We start from the raw sequence: 19,447 nt of genomic DNA, 5'->3' as shown, positions 1-19,447 counted from the left end.
CACCTAAAATTTAAAACCAGTTGCCTGGCAGTGGCAGCAGCATTGCTGTTAAGGCAGCAGTGAGAGCATCAGTTGTATCGATGGCACATTAAAATCTACCTGGTTCCTTCTAAACTTTTCATTCACAAGTGTTAAAGACCCTGTCTCATTTTTAAAGGTCTTGCTGTTCCACTAATCAAGCTAGCCTTTCTTCTGCAGTTCTATTGTCTGTCAGGTGATCTTGGTAATATAGCTCCTATTTCGTAGCCCTGCAGACTGTTCTTAGCTCGTGCCAATTAACTTATATTTGTTCTTTGCTTCAAAGATTAACAGAACAGTACAGCCCTAGTTCCCTTGCATATTAGTAAAGTTTTCAGTTTCTTTTTACCTGGAGAAAAACACATACTTTGTAACGGGAGGATGCACCATATGTACCACCTTTCCAAATCCTAGATCTGCCCATGTCAGGTCGGGACATGCTCGGTAGAGATGAAATCTTAGAGAATTTAGCTGTTAACCACTAACCAACCTCTCCTAAGTACATGGAAACTCCAGTTATTCGCAGACCTCTTTCTTGGCCAGATTTCATGTGTGTGCTGCATGGACACAGGAGGAAGCCCCCTGCCAACTCTCAAATCCCTGAATGAAACCATGGGAATGTAAAGGATTTGAAAAGGAGCCATATGAATTTTTAACATGGCAAAACAATGTGTTTTCCTTAATATTATACATGCAAATAAGTGGAACATTTTAGTTAAAAACTTCAGAAAATATTCTGGGTTTGGTAGTCACCCAGAATAGAAAATTTCTGCTGAGCTACAAGCAAATAGTTTGCAACAGAAAACACGGTCTTAGGATGGAAGGTGTCAGATATCTTAAGCATCCCATACTGTCCATAAGTCTGTTCTCAGACCTGTGGTACCTGTGAACCTCTCCCACAGGAAAAGCTGTTAGTTGCTGTGATTATGCTGTACAGCAAATATTCTACATAGCAGAAATAGTTTTGCTGCTCTGGAAATGCGTTCCAGCTGGGACTTGCTTAAGAGATGATGTTGTATCTGGGTTTCTGTGACTTCTCCCTCCAATGTCTCCTCCAAGAAAGCAACTATATGGTAAAGAATTGGAGATTATGTTAATAGGAGTAAAGAAATCCACAAGTAAAACATTTATATTTTATTGTTTTTCAATTGTCAGTCCAGCAGATGATTTTAAATATTTAAGGGAAGGGGCCTTGTCCTATTTCACAGTGTGAGCTGCTTTTCCTCACCCTACAGTTATCCTTTGACTAGGTTCCCTCAGATCATTCCCAGAAATCTTTGTACCAGTCCCCATAGTATTTTAAACTTAGCACAATGGGCGTGAGTGTAATACTTTTGGTGTATGAGAAAAAGGACTCACAAATACCTGAATCAATTCACTTCACTAGAAGGCTGGAGAAAGAAACCCGTGGTTTCCTCTCACTGTTGCTTGTTCTACAGCAGTGTCACACAGATTTCAGTGGACTCACTCCTAACGAGCACCCTTGTGAGGGGTGAATCAGGTATTGAGATTGCCTTGTGCTCTTTGTTCTCAGGATTTGCTAGTGACCTTCTTGAGTATTGTAGGTAACAGTGTGGAAACCATTCTTCTAAGAAATGTTTTGGCTTCCAGAGAAAATAATTGTATAATTTTCTATCTCTGGCCTCAAAAAATGGATCACAGACTGTTCATATTAAATGAATAAAGCACCCACAAGGTCAAAATCATCCACATCAGTATTGGTAGGTGAAGGTTTTTCTGATTTGGGCTGTGCTGATGCATGAGGTTAAAGATCCTCATTTGTAAATAATCTGGGCTATTCAGAAGGATTTGTGAGTTGCATAACTGATTTCCATGGCTTTCCAGGACACTTGGGACCAGGGAATTCTGAGGGATTTGGAAGCTTATCTAATAAAGAAATATCAGGAGTAGTTTCAACAGTTGCAGGGCTAACTGGTTCTGCAGGGATATCAGGGGTAGAAGAATCATCTCTTGGACCCACCGTAACCGCAGGAGTAGTTAATGCATCTGACTGGAATAGACCTCCATCTACGCTTGGTGGCTGGCTTTCCCTTTGGCAAGGGACCTTTTCCTCCGATTCTTCAGAGGACTTGTCTTTGGAGTCTTTATGTTTGTCCTCCTTATGATGTTTTTTATGCCCGCACCCAATTTCATGTCCTTTTCCATGCCCCTCCCCATGCCCAAGGCTATGCTTAAACCGATGCCCAAGGCCATGTTCATGCCCATGTCCATGCCCAACCGTGCGTGAATGCCCAGCCCCTTGTCCATCCTGATTTTCTTGTCCAGGCCCAGTTATATGCCTCATAGGTGATCAGAAAGGGGTAAAGCCTTCAGGATATGCGCCTATCATCTAAAAGGAAATGGGAGATATTGAGACAAAGAGATTACGGTAATTTAATGATTAGCATATGGTACACCATTTGGAACAAAATCTTGCTATTCCGTTTGAGTTTGCAGTGTAAAAGTTTAAACAAAAATGTTTAAAGAGCTGGTGGAGAGAGGGAGTTCTCTGGGTTGCCTTTGCTCAATGCATTAGTTTCAAATACTTGAGAACGAGCAAACTATAGCTGAGGTGTAATGTGAACCAGTTAACAAAAATGTTTTATCAGGTCTTCTGGGCTAAAGTAGATAATCTTATCCATCTATGATCTGAATGGAAATAATTTAACTATTTATAACTATTCTTCCAGAAATATTCCAAAATTGTTGGGAGATTATAAGTAAAGAAATCGCTTCATCTATCACTGACATTTAGCTGCTTCTAGCATGGAAAAGGACAGTGCGGCATAGCCCGCTCAGATGAGAGTCAGTGCTTTTTGTAAGTGTGTATTACTTCTCATTTGTGAACAATTTTGGAACTAAAGTGCCCTTGGCATACTCATAAGATATCATATCAAAGAGAAAAAACAATGTGGTAATTTATGTCAAACGCTAGTTTCAATATAGGCACAAAGCAAAAACCTGGCTCATTGTATTTTGTGAAGCACTATGTAATGAAGTTTTAGTTGCCAGATTGGAAATATATATTTGGAGGTAGTGGGAGATGATTAACATAGGTTAATGTCTACACCCCCCACCCCGCCATACGTTTAAGAAGAGGTGATCAACACAGAGCTGTTTCATGTAGTGATGTAGAACACCCTTTATAAGAATGCCTTTTAATTTAAGCAACAGAGTGATTGCTCTTGCTACTTCAAATGTCTAACATGGTTTGGCTTCTACTCATTAGAACATCTGAACCTTATTTAGCCACTGTACGAGGAAACCTAGGGCGAAACCATATTTGAAATCCAATGCCAGGTGTACTATGGTTTGTAGCACAGACATGATCCAAGTGGTCATGGTCAGTCAGTACACATATCCCAGAAATGGGGCTGGTAACAGTGGAATGGGGGGATGTGGAAACTGCTGCTTCAGAAAAAACAGCTATCTACTCCCCGGCTAATAAACACAGATTAGCAGACAATTTTGAGATTTTTGAACTCCTGGGACACGTCCATACAAGCTTGTACATGTGGTATGCAGCTCTGCAAACCTGTTTTTAGTGGTGCAAACCAGACATGGCAAATGTGACACTGTGCACCATGCTGAAAATTCATAGCACAGTGTCAATATTTGATACTGGGATGTCCTTGTCCTGGTATCGCAAAAGTAAACGGCTGCACAAAGCGGCATGGAGCACACAGCAGTAGCATGTGTCACCAGAAAAGGAACTTGGCTGCCCACAGCTATGCTCTGGTGGCCAGCCAGGCTCTATGCAGCTGGATTGGCGGTGCGGGGGTCGATAATCCTCAGCACCTCATGAATTTGAGTTTGACAGCAAAAGCAAAGGAGCAGGCATCCAATCACCAAAACAGTGTCTACGTATTCTGCTGCTTCCTTCTGCATCTTCTGTTCTTTCTCATGTAGGCCAGGATATCATATATTACCTGAGTTCAGCCTATGTGTCACAAAACCACCAGGGTTACAGGGTGAGAGAACACTTCATGACATTACTAATATGACAACAAGAAAGCGTTATCCCTTCTATCACTTTAGAACAAATCAGAGCTAATCTGAGAACTGGATGGATAGAGGAGGGCAAATATTTTTCCACGACACAGGGTGCGTCTACAAGTATGCCCCACTGAGCATTTGTCACTGGGCAGTCATTTAGTACTTGTTACTACTGCAACGTAGCATCTCATGTAGATGAGTCTCCTCCCCCCTACTTACCGTGCTTCAAGTAGGCTGAAATGGAAGAATAAATTTATTTAGGATTCATACCCATTCAGTGCAGTTAACCTCAGCGGAGATTTCCTGCTTCCATGGCACCACATATATATTTGCTGTGCACTCTAACGGCATCTGTGAGCAAAGCAGAAAGGAAACATGAGGTTTTAAATCAACAAAGTATTACAAAGAATCAGAATTGTGTGTGCATAATGATACAGCTTTTTAATGATACTTTTAAACACAACGAATAGGGAATTTATATGCACATCTATAAAATGTATTTGTCATAACTATGGAAGTTCCTCTACTGGAAAACATCCCCATTTAGTTTTATTTAGCTTTAGGAAGCTTGCATGGATCATACAATTTAACACACAACAATAATTTGTAGCACTTTTAATGCCCAATGCTTTACAAGATTAAGTCGTTAATCCTCCCAAACGCTGTGAGAGGTAGGGAAGTATCAATGTTGTTATCCCTATGTAAGATGGGTAAATTGAGGTAGACAAGGATTAAGGTGAAATTTTAAACGTGCCCATTGATATTATGCAGTGCTCCTTGCAGCAGCATTTTTCAACAGGAGAAATGAGCACTATGCAGCTGGGAAGGAAAGACAAAGGAAATAATACTTCCTTGCCCACCAGCCCCTCCTGCCTCCAGCACCATTTCCATCAGTGCCTCCTTCCAGCAAATCCTCTCAGCATCAAATAAATTCACTCCAGCACCACCAGCACAAAAAAATTCCCCCCCACCCCCCCCAGCCGATCTTTCCACACAGCCATGCTCTCCTTTGTGTCCAATCCATTGGGCGCATACCCTCAGGAACACAATACTCCGGTAGCTGGGCCCTCCCACACCCTGTCTGCTCCTTCCCACCTTCCAGTTGGATTCACAACTGAGGAAACGGTCCCAAATTGTCCCATCAACTTTGCACCATGTACAGAGCCTGTGGCATGAGGCGATGGCTCATATTTATTGAGTTGGTTGGCTAGTGGAAGAGGCAACTGAACCTAGAAACACAACTAGGTTGCTTTACATGAGTTTACTATATACATCCTCTGGTGTTGTTCTGTTTGGTGAATTAGGAAATGGGTGTTCGATGTTTTAGTCCATAGCATCCTAATTACTTACGCTGCCAGTTTCAGCTTCACAGTCTTCATTCAGTTTCTCCACTTCTGACTTGGAGCAGTTTATCTCCTGAATATGAAATCTTATCGTATAAGATCCGTTTTCTTCCAGCAACTACCTGAAAAATCAATCACAAGGGTTTCCTCAGTAAATATGCATTTTTTCTCATACAGGAATCACAGAAAATAAAAATGCGGTAAAAAGAAGCAGCTGACCAGCAGGGTTGTGAGCATTAAAAATGTCATGATCTACATCCATTTCTGATTGACTTATTTTTTATACTCCATTAGACCTGCTAATATTATCATAGTATTGCAAGCGGAGGAAAAGAACATAAAGGGCAAAATGACATAAGTCTCAGGAATGGTGGTTTACGGGCATGGGACAATATAAAAGAAGACGTTGCAGAAAGGCAAATAAGCAGGATGTTGTAGCTGGTACAGTTTGGACAAGTGGAGAAGAAGATGTTTTTATTTTAATCCTATGCAGCATATAAACTAATTAGTTTTGTCGGTGGCGAGCTAGAATTAGTTACGGACGCATAATGGTTGATTAAAAGATTGTTTACTTACACCAAAGATGGTCGTGGTGTAGGCTGGACAGTTTTCCAGGCTCAGCTCCGCTTAAATCCTCGCTAGAGGACTCTGACAATTGACCCCGGAGTGGTTAAAGCTCTGCGGGTTCGGCTCAGTAATTGGCCCCAGAGTGGTTGAAGCTCCGCGGGGTCGGTAGTTTCAAAGGAAAGGGATACGTCTTAGGATTGCGCTCGGCGACGGGGAGAGGCTAGAGGCCGTTTGGCCCCCGGAGTGGTTGAAGCTCCATGGGTTTGGTAAATATGTCCCCCGGAGTTGTTAAGACTCCGTGGGTTCGGTAAGATGGTCCTCTATTGCCCTCTTAAGGAGAAGAAAAAGCTGGGTTCGAAGGGATTAGCAGCGCTTAGAAATCTTCACGCTCTTTCTCCCAAACTCCAGTTGCTTTCTCTCTCTCTCTCTCCAACTTGGGCAGAAACCTCCCAAGCTCTTTATACGGCTAGCAAGCCAATCGCTAGCCGCCACATGTGCATAATTTAGGATCGGCCAATAATGTGGCGCAAATCTAAATACAAATGGCTGGAACTCCTTTGCACCATGCATCACTATAATGCAAAAGAAATGCAAAGAAGGCTACAAATTGCGGGAAATACTGTTTTGCACGCGGGTTCTCTATTGCAGCAGAAAACTCTACCGTGCAAAGCAGCTGCAATTTGGCGGGGACATAATTTAGCGGTGCCGAAGCACACAAAAACAAAAAACCACAACTTTGGGTTGTGACAGGTACAAAGTAAGATGATCGAAATTTTGTGAGTAAGGTGAACCGGTGGTTCAAACTGAGCCTTGATTCAGCTCAGACTTGCAGATATACCACATCCTAGGCCCATCTCTACAACATAAGGAGCGATGAAATTAAATATAACTGAATTTAAAAAGGAAGGTTAAATCCCAACCTGGACTGTGGCGTGGTATACGCTTTTAATTTTATAGTAGAAATCAGTATTGCTCTCTGAATTGTATTTCTCCATGGAAACCTTGAGTACTTCCTCCAGTTCTGGACTGTCAACCGGGATGGGAACTGGACAGCCTGCACAGACTGGTGGGGTTGCAGTTCCCTCATCAGAAAGAAACATTGGGTTACAAATAAATCCAAAGAATAAAACAAGATGCAGTGTGTATTAGGGCTGGGGAACCATCTATTTGGAAATCCATAGCTATCTGAATGGAACGTGTTTTAATAGACTGAACCTAAATATTTTGAGCTTCCGTAGGAGGTATGTGAGAGAAATGTAAATTCAGCAGCTAAGGCTAGATAGGGTATTTGATCAATAATCTGCTTCTCCTAGAAGTGAGAGTTGTGTACACAAAGTATATTTGGTGGAGAAGACAGATACAGACTCATTTGCAACTAGGTGAGGGCTGGATTAGAGGAAATGAGACAACATCCAGTCTTGAAAGCTCTGAGTGTACATTATAAGGCATGACCAACTGTATTTTTAAGAATATCATAAGCATTATTTGAAGGAGAACACGTCTGGGGGTATGTCCACCTTGCACTCAGTGACTGTAAAGTAGTCATTGTTTAATCAGGTAGAGGTGGGAACTTTTACCCCCTGAAAAGTTTGTAAGGTATCAAACTTAAAAATAAAATTAAGGACATGAAATACAAATGGTGGCAACACTGCACATTAGTGAACAAGCTCTGGGAACCAGCTGGGATGGATGTGGCTGTATAGTTTGAGAAGGGGATATACATAGAAAATCTAGTTTTGACCATGTTGTTCCATGTCTATCTTTTTGTTCACATCTGTATCTTTGTGTAGGCCCTCCATGGTGGACTTCTCTGCCATGTGGGAGGTGGGACTGGAGCTCCTTGGCAAATCTAGATTTTCTGCAAGCATATCTGAAAAATCACTTAGTGAAGATGAATGGTGTGACATTAATGTCTGTTGAAAGGTCCTCTTCTGGCAGTGATGGTAGAAAGGAGTAAGGAAGTTGATTCTACCTTTAAGTAAAGTTTAGGGTGCTTATACACGTGGCGCCATTACCATGTACATGGGATGACAATGTCACTTTGTATGGCTTAATGACGTCACCCTGTATACATGCAAGAGTTTTGGGGGTTTACAATGAGTTTGCAATGTTGCAAATTGCAACAATGCTGTTGTTAGCTTGCCCTCTGGTTGTAGGAGGGACAGGCAAGCTCTGCAGAAAATAAGGATCAGGCTCCTTGCTGCTTCTGCCTTCAGCAGTCTCCTGCAGCTGGCAGAACACATGTGGCCACCTGAGAATGGGCTGGCTTGCCCCTGGGGCAGTGTGGGAAGACAGCAGGATGGTGGCTGGGTTTGCTAGAAGCTGGAGAAGGCTTCGGGGCTGGTGCACAGGGTGCTGGAAAAATTGAAACAGTGTGCAAAATCACTGTTTCAGTTTAGGGGGAAGAAAAGAAAACGGTGAGGACTAAACCTCTGTTGTGTGTACAAGTGGCTTAGGTGAAAAATCATGCTGTTGAAGCTGCTCTGGAGACCTTTATAGTGGGGCTGACTCTGAGATCATCCAGGCCATTGCTATACGGAGCCCAGTGGCCAGCCCAACATGCCATAGTAGACAGAAGGTGGACAGATCAGAGATAACAACTTTCCCTGCTGTTTTACCTACTTTTAGAAAATGAGAAAATGTTGTATTAATATTTCCCGGTGGGAGGGGGGCTTTTATTATTTCACCAACAGCATAAAGGAAGCGTTTCACACTTCTTTTGTTGAAGTTTTGAACAGCATGCTTCAGAATGGGTAGCAAATCTGGGCTGTCGCTCCCATTGGGATGTTTGCATCCAGCACACACACGAGCTGAAAAACAAACCAACCAAAAAATTAATGAGATTTTCTCCAAGAAACAGCTTCACTTATTGGAGTAGTCTCAAAGGGTTGTTGTAGCCATGATAGTACAAGATGCATATGGAGGAAGGGTTCTTTGGTTCTATTTTTTTTTGGATCAACCGCATAGTTGGGAGGGATATTAGACAAGCTTTGGGGCACTATGGACATTTATACACATGTTCCGGGAGGGGGTGCTCGAATTCGAGCAGCTCCAAGAGCCGCTATCACGAAATCCCCTTGCTTCTCGCTTACTAGGCGTTAGTGAACTCTTAGTGCCACAGTGGGCAGGAAGAGTCCTTATGAGACTACCTAGTTTAACCCTCTGCCCAAGGCCCGTGTCTAAATGGTCCCAGCCAAGTGTCTGTCTATCCTGCTCTTAACAGCATCCAAGGAGAGAGATCCCACAACCTCTCTAGGTAATTTATTTCAGTATTTAATCACCTTCCCAGTTACCAAAGTCTTCCTACTGTACAACCCAAATCTCCCTTCTTGCCAATTATTATTTGTCACGCCCCCTGCGGATACAGAGAATAGGTGATCACTCTCCTATTTATAGGTTCATTACAGCAAAATAGGGATCCACATCTGGAATCAGATACTAGGCCCTTTGGCCCTACTTTTCTGGAGTCTTGGAATCTAAGATTTAGTTTTAGGCTCTTCTCTATTTGTAATAAGAAAATATAAGACATAGCTCTGACGACATGTGAGAAAGGGTGTCATTTATCAGCAATGGATAAGAGAATGGCAAAAGTCAGCAGCAGGGCCAGATTAACCCTTTAGTGGGCTCAAGGGCAAAAAAACCTGTGGACCCCTACTTAATACTGTATATTTCCATATCTTTTATTCACTCAATAATTATAATATGTAAAATAAGCACAACTGGGTCCCTTTTTTCCTTAGCGCCCTAGGCATGTGCCTAGTTTGTCTGTGCATTAATCTGGCCCTAGCTACCGAATATGCCTGTTACCGTTGCAATAAAGTGAGTTTTCCCTGAGGTCTGGTTTTACTGGACAGCTTATAATCTGTGGAGATCTTAAACTCGTCGCCAAGCATTAACATTTCAACTGGCAGCTTTTCTGGTGATCCACAATGATGTAGAGCTTCCGTACAGTTTTACATTCAGCTGTTCAACAGACATATTGGCTAGGGACAGACATTACACATAAACTGGTTTAAGTGATCAGAAACTGGTTTAAACCTGTAACAGAACAGATGTTCAGTGCACATAAACCAGCTTGAGAATGGTTGAAACTGGTTTGAGATAAACCTGGTTGAATGTAATATCATAGATCTATAGACTCATAGATGCTAGGGTTGGAAGGGACCTCAACAGATCATCGAGTCTGACCCCCTGCCTACGCAGGGAAGAGTGCTGGGGTCAGATGACCCCAGCCAGATGCCTATCCAGCCTTCTCTTAAAGACCCCAAGGTAGGGGAGAACACCACCTCCCATTGGAATCCCAACCAGCCTTACTGAACTCACTGGAACCAGGTGTATTAATAGCAGCAAGCAGCTGATCCAGACTTAACTGATTTGGGTCAAACCTGGTTATGCAGTGTCTGTCCCAGATCCCTTGCTGGTTTAAATTAAATCAGACTCCCCCAGCATCCTGGCATGCTCTCTGGGCAGGGCTCTCTGCTCCCTGGCTGCAGCTCGGACAGTCTCTGCAGACATCTGCCTGGCTTCTGCTCCTCCTTCCCTCATCACTGTCTGCTAAGCAGGCATTCCCCCATCCCTCACAGACACCTCTCAGCATTGGCTAGCAGACCACGTGCTGGCTACTTCCGAGCTGATGCACATGAAAGAAAGGCAGAATCACCAGATAGCTGGTAGTGTTTTCTTAATGGGGGGAGAAGCACAGAGTTAGGGGTGATAAACATCCCCTGTTGGGCTGCTGAGGAGGAGGGGAGCACCCTCCCCAATCAGACCATCCTGTGTGTGCATGGCCACGCCCCCCTCAGCTCAGCACTGTGCAAGGGAAGTGGGGGCTTCTAGCCTGAGCCACTGAAGACATGTGTCTGCATTTCTGGGATGTCTCTCTGGTTACAAAACTGATTTAGCCTAGCCAGGTTAGACTAACCTGCAAAGATTGAATCAATTCAGGCTCAGGCTTGTTGAATGTCTGTCCCCAGCCGTTGTGAGAGCTGCCTCTAACTTTCACCCAGGCAGCCCAGCGCTTATCAGTTTTCAGCAAAATCAACTTTCAGGCAACACCATGTTGGCCTAGTTTTGATTAAAAGCCTAGATGGAGGAGGCTCTAGACTGTGTTCCCTACCACTAATCCTATTACCCCTCTTTCCTGCCTGATAATGATGGGCTGGATTTTCATACATTCATTTCATAGTTCAATACATAAATTAATTTCATAATTCAGTGAACTTGAGAATCAAAGTGAGTATTAGATCTCTATGGAATTCAGGTAGTGTTTGTGGGCCTGATCCTCACCTGATGTAAACTGGCTACAGTGGAACAATTTAAGGACACGGTAGAACTGTTCCAGTATTAATGGCTGAACAATGTGGTGCTCACATATGAGAGACTGAGCTGTGAAATCATTCACCAGGCAGAACCCATTGCTATTGACCTCTTTCTGCAGGAATCTCTGGATGAGCTCTTAATGCCAATGTGGATTATCTCCAGCATGTACATGTTGTAACTACTGCTGATACACATCAGAGTAGCAGAGCAGAATCTGACCCTTCAGATTCTTGCCTGCCAGTGGCATGGTGAAGCAGTTATATCCGTTACAAAAAGCCACAATGCTATTTTCAGTGAGCAGTCAGAAAGCAGACAGAGCAAGACACAGCATGCATCCTGTTCTAAAGAGGCTATGGTTTTATTTCTTTTCATGAGCTGTGAACAAACTTGTATATTTTTCACCAGCTTGGTAGAATAGCGGTGCTTCTCATGCTGCCTGGCTGAGATACTGAATTCAAATTTATATTTGTAGTTTTACAAGTGAAGATTTAAATGCATATCTCACTTTACTCCTCTGTGTAATACACATACTTCTCATTAACTTTACTGGCACCTAGATGTCACCATTGCCCTGCAAATGCATCTGAAATCAAATAAGATGTAGTTGGCAGTAAAACCTGGATTGTCTATCCTGCAGGCACTGCACACACTGAAGCGAGCTTTAAATTAGCCGGCTCTGCTACTGTTACCTGTATAGCCACAGGAAATGGGGCTCAGGATGAGCTGCAAAACACGTATGTACTTGGCTGGGTAGCCTACTCTGAGCTCTGCACTGCTGCAGCTGCATTGGTAGCAGTCCCTAATGTATGTTAACTGCAATCACAGCCATGACTGCAGTGTGTCATGGCTGGGATGGGATGATAGAATTGTGGATGGTCCTGCCTTGAGCAGGAGGTTGAACTAGGTGACCTCCTGAGGTCTCTTCCAACCCTAACTTTCTATGAGTCTATGTGTACGTCCATCTGGATACTTAAAGAAAGAAGCCCAGCTCTGATGCATTGGAGACTGGTAATATCTTTCCAATAAAGCAATGTATTCCAGGGGCATTTCGTGGATAGCCATGCAGATGTGTAGATTATAAGCAAGCAGTGTAGTTCCAATCAAGTGGCCTAAGTAGTTTCCTTTGAAAGGGTCATTTTCAGATTCCACCATTTTTGATGATTCCACCAGTGTCAGACTTTTACTCTGGAGGATAAATCTGTCCACTTTTCTTTTTTCCCTGTGAAGCCTCTTTTTTTGTGGCAAGTTTCAGTAAAATGAGTGCAGCCCTTTACGATTTGGAAGAAAGGGCGAAACTACAGTTTTCCCATGCAACAAAGCTTTTTGTCATTTCAGTATTTGGGGGATAAGGACTTAAAATTTGATGAGAGGGCAGCAAATCCCTAGGTCATAGATGTGCCTTTAGCCCAGTGAAAATCCTTTTTGGATTGGTGGAGATCTAAGGGTTTCAGAGGTACTTTGCTCAGGTGCTTTGGGTTTCTTTACTCAAAACCAAATTTTACTAATAATCTGCTGGTGCTTCATTGACACAGCACTTACATGCATAAGAAGGTAGAGCAGAATTTCATTTTTTTCATTTATGGTGGCCCATAATATATGATCGATGAGGTCCTGAATGGAGTAATGCAATGCTCCTTTCTTTAAAATTACCAGAGGATCTCAACATAGGCTCGTTTGTTTTTTGTTTTAGTCGGTACTTACCTAATGTCCCCCTGAACAGTCACATACCTGGCCTGATTCTGCATTCCTGTGAAACTTTACTGGTTTTCTGGGTCTTGTCAATGTAAACTTCAGCTGTACATTCTCCTGATTCCTACAGACACAGATGACACCATTTATTTTTAATCCACCTGATGCAGAAATCCAGTTAGCACCACACCTATTGGTGTGAAATATTCCTGAAGCATTTTGTTGAAACAGAATACAGTTGGCAAGCGTAACGAATGCTTAGTGGATAAGAGGAATAAAGGCTGACATGAGCAATCATGGTTGTTCATGAAGGACTGTCAGGTTTACTGTCTAAATTAGTCCAAGGTTTTGCTGTGGAAGGGGTGGGTTGGCTGATCACAGGAAAGCGGGGCTGGGCTAAGCAGGTAGTATGAAAGGTATCTTTTGTTTTATGATTAACAAATGTGGTTGGAATCTCTACTATTATATAGAAATTGTCTTTCTTAATTAGCTAACGCACTTGGAATGCATGCAGGGAACACGTTTCAATAAAGAAAGGATGCCTCATTTTTAAACTTAAGAACCGGGGCTAAAGCCACCCCCTGCTAGCACAGAATCTTGATCTCATGGGCAGCTCGGCTCACAGCACTTCACAGTGATTCAGGTGGGACCCGAGGTTCTTGGAGTAGGGGCCAAATAGGAATTATACAGGTACTAAGTTGTACTGAATCCTATGGCTTCCCTATTTACACCCTGTCCCTGGGACGGGCTGGCTGCGAGTCTCCACTGGAGGGAAGGTTGAGATTCTTTGTACTGCCACCAGGCCCTCCTGGTGAATATTTTGCCCCTCTTCCCCAGGGTGGTTTTTACTGGTAGAGACCAGGAGTCAATTTGCTCTAAGCTTTCCATACATGCACGTGGTAGCTATTATGATATTTGCCCCCAGTGTATACAGACTGCTCCAGCCTCTTGTACCATGGCTTTTTACACTGCAGTTTTAGGTTGAAAAATATTTGCATAAAACAGCTCCTCCCTGCTCAAGAGGTCTGGCGCTTGATGGCACCCATTGAGTTTGGTGATGAAAACACTTTCAGATTGCATTTGACTCCTGTCAGCCCTCCACAGACAACTCTGCTAAGAGAATGAGCCAGCTTCTGTTCCTTCTCAGGTGCCACAAATGAAAATATTCACTTAATGCCAAGCATTTCCATCTGTGCAATCTCACTGAAGGCAACACAGGTTATACAAATTTAACAGAGGGCACAACTCAGCCTGCTTAATCTTTTTTCTAACAGTAATGGCATGTAAAGAGAGAGCTCGTGACTTGACTTCCACACACTAAGTTGGGTTTGTAGGGCTGGCAGGTAGGAATAAATGAGAGGGAACCCAGCTACTTCTTTTTATTTTTTACTTGCAGGAGCACATCTTTTCTGCCAGCCTATTGAGACACAACCCCACAATGCCATTGGCACAGTCCCTTTTCCAAGCAGAACTGCACACTTTCCCCAGGAGACTGGTAACTGGTGGATTACATTGCTATTTTCAGAAAGAGAATTTTGAAAGAAGAGGGCAGCCACTTACAGCTTCCACAGATGCGTTGTAATCACAGTCTTGCCAGGCTTTGCCTTCCCCAATGGCACAAGTGCTCTCTCTTATTTGATACTTCACAAAGAACTGTGCGCCAGGACCTGCCTGGGAAAAAAACAACAACATGAAGTCATCATTTGTACTCTTAATAAGACAGCAGAGCATTGGAGGCAACAAACATTTCAAAGAGTAGAGCTTAACTTACCCGTGCACAGCAAGGAGGTATAAAATGGGCTTCGTATTAGCTACTGGTCTCCACTGAGCTGATCTCTAAAATCTTTCTGACCCAGTAATTTACCCTGCCGAATACAGACTTTGTTCTAGTTAGCCATTGCTGAGCCTGTTCAAAACACTGTCTCTCGGATGGAGGAAGGTTGAAAGAGAAACAGTTATGTTTTCAATACTCCTTTGTAGTCTGTGCACTCTGATTAAGAAAATGCGGGCTGCTATTTCAACAGTCTGCAGGTCTGTCATTGCAGACTGCGCTTGAGTCGGACTTTATCAGTTAAGCAGAGCTGAGCAAGGTCAGCAGAAGGATGGGAAACTTTCCCAGGTAAACCCTGGCAGCAGCAGCAGCAGGCTGCAGAGATTGGTGCTGATAATATAGTAATAGATACTTCTCTGCATGCCCCAAACTCAGTAGCAAACCAGTGATCTCACACGGCAGTCAGAGGCACTGCAACATGTAATGCAGCTTCTAGGTGAGATGTTAAACCAAGCTTATCACTGGTTTTAGTCACTAGAGATTCTGTGGCAACTGCAACAAACCCCTTCAGGTGATTACATTTGTCTTCCTTCAAGTCCTGCAGTCTTGAACTGGAGGTAGATCCCCAGGTCTGCCACGCTAAAGCCAAGTAGGTGATGGTGGAGTGATGCTGGATTTGCACTGAGAAAACTGAGAGGAGACTTTGGCCCAATGCTTTCTGTTATTTCCTGTTGTATATTGTCAAGCATTACAACAGACCTGCTGCAGTTCCCTGGGCCATGGAATACCTACCAAAGGTTTTCTAAAAATATTCTGGGCCAAATCATCTGCTGATGTAAATTGACTGTTAAGGAGCAAAGGGACTTTTATGGATCCTCCAGTGGTTTAATTTTTATGTCAGATTGCCCTTTGCCCAAAACCAGGAATAATAACTCAGTTCAGTCCAATGAATTGTAGGTGTAAACAAGAGAGAGGGTTGCCTTTTTGTTTTATTGTTTCTTGCTTTGTTTCATTATTATTACCAATAGTTATGCCTTTCACTGGGGCAGGCTCAATCTCTCGCCAGTCAGCTTTTATGTTTTAGTAGCTTATCAATAATGAATGTACATGAAAATGTAATAACAAGGCAATTAATTCATGCTTTTGGTGTTGCAAGACTGCCGAAATATAAAATCTACTTCCTATTTAGAGGAAGCATTAAGGACATGGCCAATTCTTTCAATAACATTGGCCACTCACTGAGCGTGTGGGGTAGGGACAGGGTGCTCAGTGGCGTAGGTGAGGGGAAAGCAAATGTTATCCTCTGGACCGCTGCTTAGCATCAGCAGTGTCAACTCTTCTGTGCCCAGGCTTCCTTCAGATTGGATCCTGGTGTCCTGTTCGCTTTCCCCCACCCCACACACACATATTGGGGGCAGGGCTGTTCCTATTTTTGCATCAGCGCCCAGATGCCAGGGGGAGCATCCTTCTGCTTGCCCCAGTCGCTCCCCGTCCCCCAGATACATTGCTTCATGTGACACTGCTGCGCTTGGTTTGCATGGCCAAGCGGGGCAGCGCAGAGCTTCCCCTGCTACAACAAAGACTCTCCTGGAGAAGGAGGGATCCTGGCACCCCTTCACAGTCAGCATCCAGGATAGGTGGCCCCCTCACCCCAACCTAGTTATGCTACTGAATTCTCTCTTGCCAACTGTGGCAACCCCCTTCCTTGCTTTTCTTCTTACCCCCTCAACACCATGCCTGGACCAAAAATTCAGCATAATTCATTTCTACCTCCCATCTTTTCTACCACTAAATCAGTGTGTCTAGAGAAGGAAAGACAAGCGGCAACTTCAGTAAAAACATGTAACACACACACAATGTACAAGCCATTTTGTATTGTAAAGGTATTCTAGTTTAAATATAATTATGGGGTTTTTGTGTGTAATTTGTAGAGCATGTATTGTAGTCCATGTTTTCTATATCTGAGTATCTTGTTTTCTCTCCCTTGTTTGGATAAGCTGGAAAGAAGCAGGAGATGCTGCAGTAGGCAGATACCTGTGGCTTTGGTTAGGTCATAGAATAATAGAAATGAAGGGCTGAAAGGGACCTCAATAGATCATTGACTCCAACTCCCTTGCTCTGGGCAGGAATACTGCTGAGATCAAAATATCCCAGCCAGGTGTCTGTTCAGTCTCCTGAAGGCTTCCAAGATTGTGGACTGCACCAGCTCCTTGGGAAGTCGAGTCTAGATTCTGGTCACCCTATTGTCTAGGAATAACCCTGCTGTGTACTGTACACAAAATAGCATGGAGGTCAGTCACATGATCAGGGGAAATCAGATCCAAACTTGATTGGCTATACTGGGCAGTGTTCTTTTTTTAAGTGAATTGGTTAAGAGAAAAAACTGGAAGCCCTGATTGGAAAAGCTTGGGTGATGTCGGGCCAGACTACATAGAACCTCTCACCTGGGACTCAGCGCTCTTTCTCCTTGGGTGACTCTTGCAGACCTAAGGGTCTAAGCTGCAAAGAGCTGTTCCCCATGGGGGGGTCTTCCTACTTTGCACTGGAGAAGCAAGTTGGAGCTATATGAAGGGGAAACCCAAGGTAAAGGAAGAGAAAGTCTGTCTCAGAGTTTGGGAGACAGCTTCTCTCCCTCTTTTCTCCCCATTTTTCCCAGGTTTTGAGTGGGATAGTACTGTAGGGATATTAATCCCTGGAACACACTGTCCAGGGTTGGAGCCTGGCAGTTTCTGCCCTGGATTAAAGGCCTGGCAGTTTTTGCCCAGGGTAAGACCTGGCACATTTGGGCCATGCTGAGGGCCTGACACATTTTGTTGGTGTCACAACTTCTTTTGTCTCAGCCTAGCTATGTAGATGAGCCTCGCTGTATGTTCCCATTTGGGTTCTGAGTGGGATAAAACCATGGGGGTATTAATCCCTGGAGCACACTGACTAGAATTGGAACCTGGCAGTTTTGGCCAGGATTAAAGGCCCGGCAAATTTGGGTCAGGATTAAAAACCTGGCATGTTTTGTACTGGGGTGAGGAGCTTGGCACGTTTTGCTGTTTGGTCCAGGCCTCAGTGGAAAATAGGCTGGGGCCCCCTTTTATTGTTTTACAGCTGTTGTGTCTCGCCTAGCTGTGCAGCTGAGCCCCTCTGTGCATTCAGGCCTGGGCCAGGATAGGCCTGGCTTTTCTTTTTTGAGTTATTTTGCAGTTTTCTGATCCTGCAGAGCTGAGGATCAGGGCTAGGAATTTTGGAGGGTGTGGTTTGCTGATTGAAGCCTCAAAGCCACCATGCAGAAGTGAAAATCAGTGCCCTACAGCTTTCCAGGGAGCAATGAGGGGCCCCTTGCACTGCAGAAGGACCTATACTCACTACCAGCTCCCTGAGATGCAGCAAATCCCAAGGAGCAGCTCATAGGACTCTCCTGCTAAGTAGCAGGTATTGGGGTGCAGGCCTCCAGAGCAATCCCTTTGGGTGACCCCCCAAGCCCCTGACTGCCTGGGTATGGTTGAAGCCTCCCCAAGAGGGTGCAACTTATAAACTGTGTTTATAGTTGTTAGTGTTTTAATTGCACGTGGTGTTTTTGCTTGTTTACCTTGCCTTTATTTTCTATAATAAATCTGTCCTTTTGTGTTTACGCTGCTTGCAAGGAGGGGGCTTTATTTATGAGCAACACCCCAAACAAATTCAGTGATCCCAGATTTGTGGGGGCTTGAGAAAATTTCTTTGGTACCCTGGAATTTGCCACTTGTCCCTGGGGCTCTTGGACCCTCCTGACTTCACCTCCTTCCAGTGTACATTGGCTGACATCAAGCATAGAAAACATGGAGCCTAAGCGTCAGGAGACGTAAATTCTAGTCCCACTTCTGCTGCTAGCTCACTTTATGACCTTGAACACGCCTGCATAAAGTGCTTTGAGATCTTTGTGTATAAAATAGTCTAATGATTCATACCGAAATCTAGTGCGGCAGGAAAACAAATGTGAATGCTGGTCCAAGGAAAAAAGCAATGCCTCCCATTATCGTCCCAGTAACACTGTCTTTGTGTGGCCCTTGGGAGGAAATACTCTTGCTTGATTAATGCTGAACAGAAAAGGCTGGAGGCAAAGGATCCTGCCTGACCTTTTTTCCTCCAACTTCAGCTTCTCCATGTTTGACTAAGAGAGCGCCTGGTCTTTTTTGATAAAGACGTGACTCAGAACTAGCCCCAATCATATACCATCCACAGGTAATTTATTCCAAATATTTCCATCATTGGTTAAGTCCATTATTTGGAATTTTTATCATGATGTTACCAGCTCTTCTCAGGAGAAGATCACATTAAATTTCCTAACAAGTGAGCTTCGCCAGCAGGAAAATTTTCCTAGTGGTGGGTAAACATTTGCAACACAGAAAAGGAAAGAGGTTCACTTAGTAGGATGACAAGTTGGGGCAGTAGTAGAGTTGGGAACAGAAACCTTGGCCGTCTGACTTAGTCCTGCCCTGGTGGCATTGGAGAGACTCAGTCATATGATAGGGCCAAATTCTGATACATTTACTCATGTGGAATAGCATGTTGCTTCTCAAGTGGATCCACTGATTTCAAAGGAGCTACGTAGTATGCCTGTGCGAAGCGGCTAGTATTCAGTTTGGATTCGGCCAATTCGGGGGGACAGTAATTCGATTCGGTGATTTGAATCACTGTCCTAATTTGATTTGGTCGAATCTCCGAATCAGCCAGGCCAGGCCCATCCCCTGCCTCTCTCCTAGCCCGGCAATGT

The 19,447-nt window shown here is 43.8% G+C and overlaps 1 protein-coding gene and 1 pseudogene across 1 annotated transcript in view; both read right to left on the bottom strand.

The window, feature by feature from the left end:
* LOC102372524 (T-kininogen 2-like) overlaps positions 1 to 19,447 on the bottom strand; it is a 54,607-nt gene that overhangs the window by 30,697 nt on the left and 4,463 nt on the right. The window contains exon 3 of the mRNA XM_025195914.1: positions 14,493 to 14,603. Within this exon, the coding sequence (XP_025051699.1) occupies positions 14,493 to 14,603 (111 nt within the window). The remainder of the gene's footprint in view (positions 1 to 14,492; positions 14,604 to 19,447) is intronic.
* LOC112549142 lies at positions 1,814 to 5,530 on the bottom strand (annotated as a pseudogene).

The sequence above is a fragment of the Alligator sinensis genome, unplaced genomic scaffold (assembly GCF_000455745.1).
Source record: "Alligator sinensis unplaced genomic scaffold, ASM45574v1 scaffold301_2, whole genome shotgun sequence".
Classification (NCBI taxonomy): Eukaryota; Metazoa; Chordata; order Crocodylia; family Alligatoridae; genus Alligator; species Alligator sinensis.
This window is presented reverse-complemented; position numbering and strand designations above follow the sequence as displayed.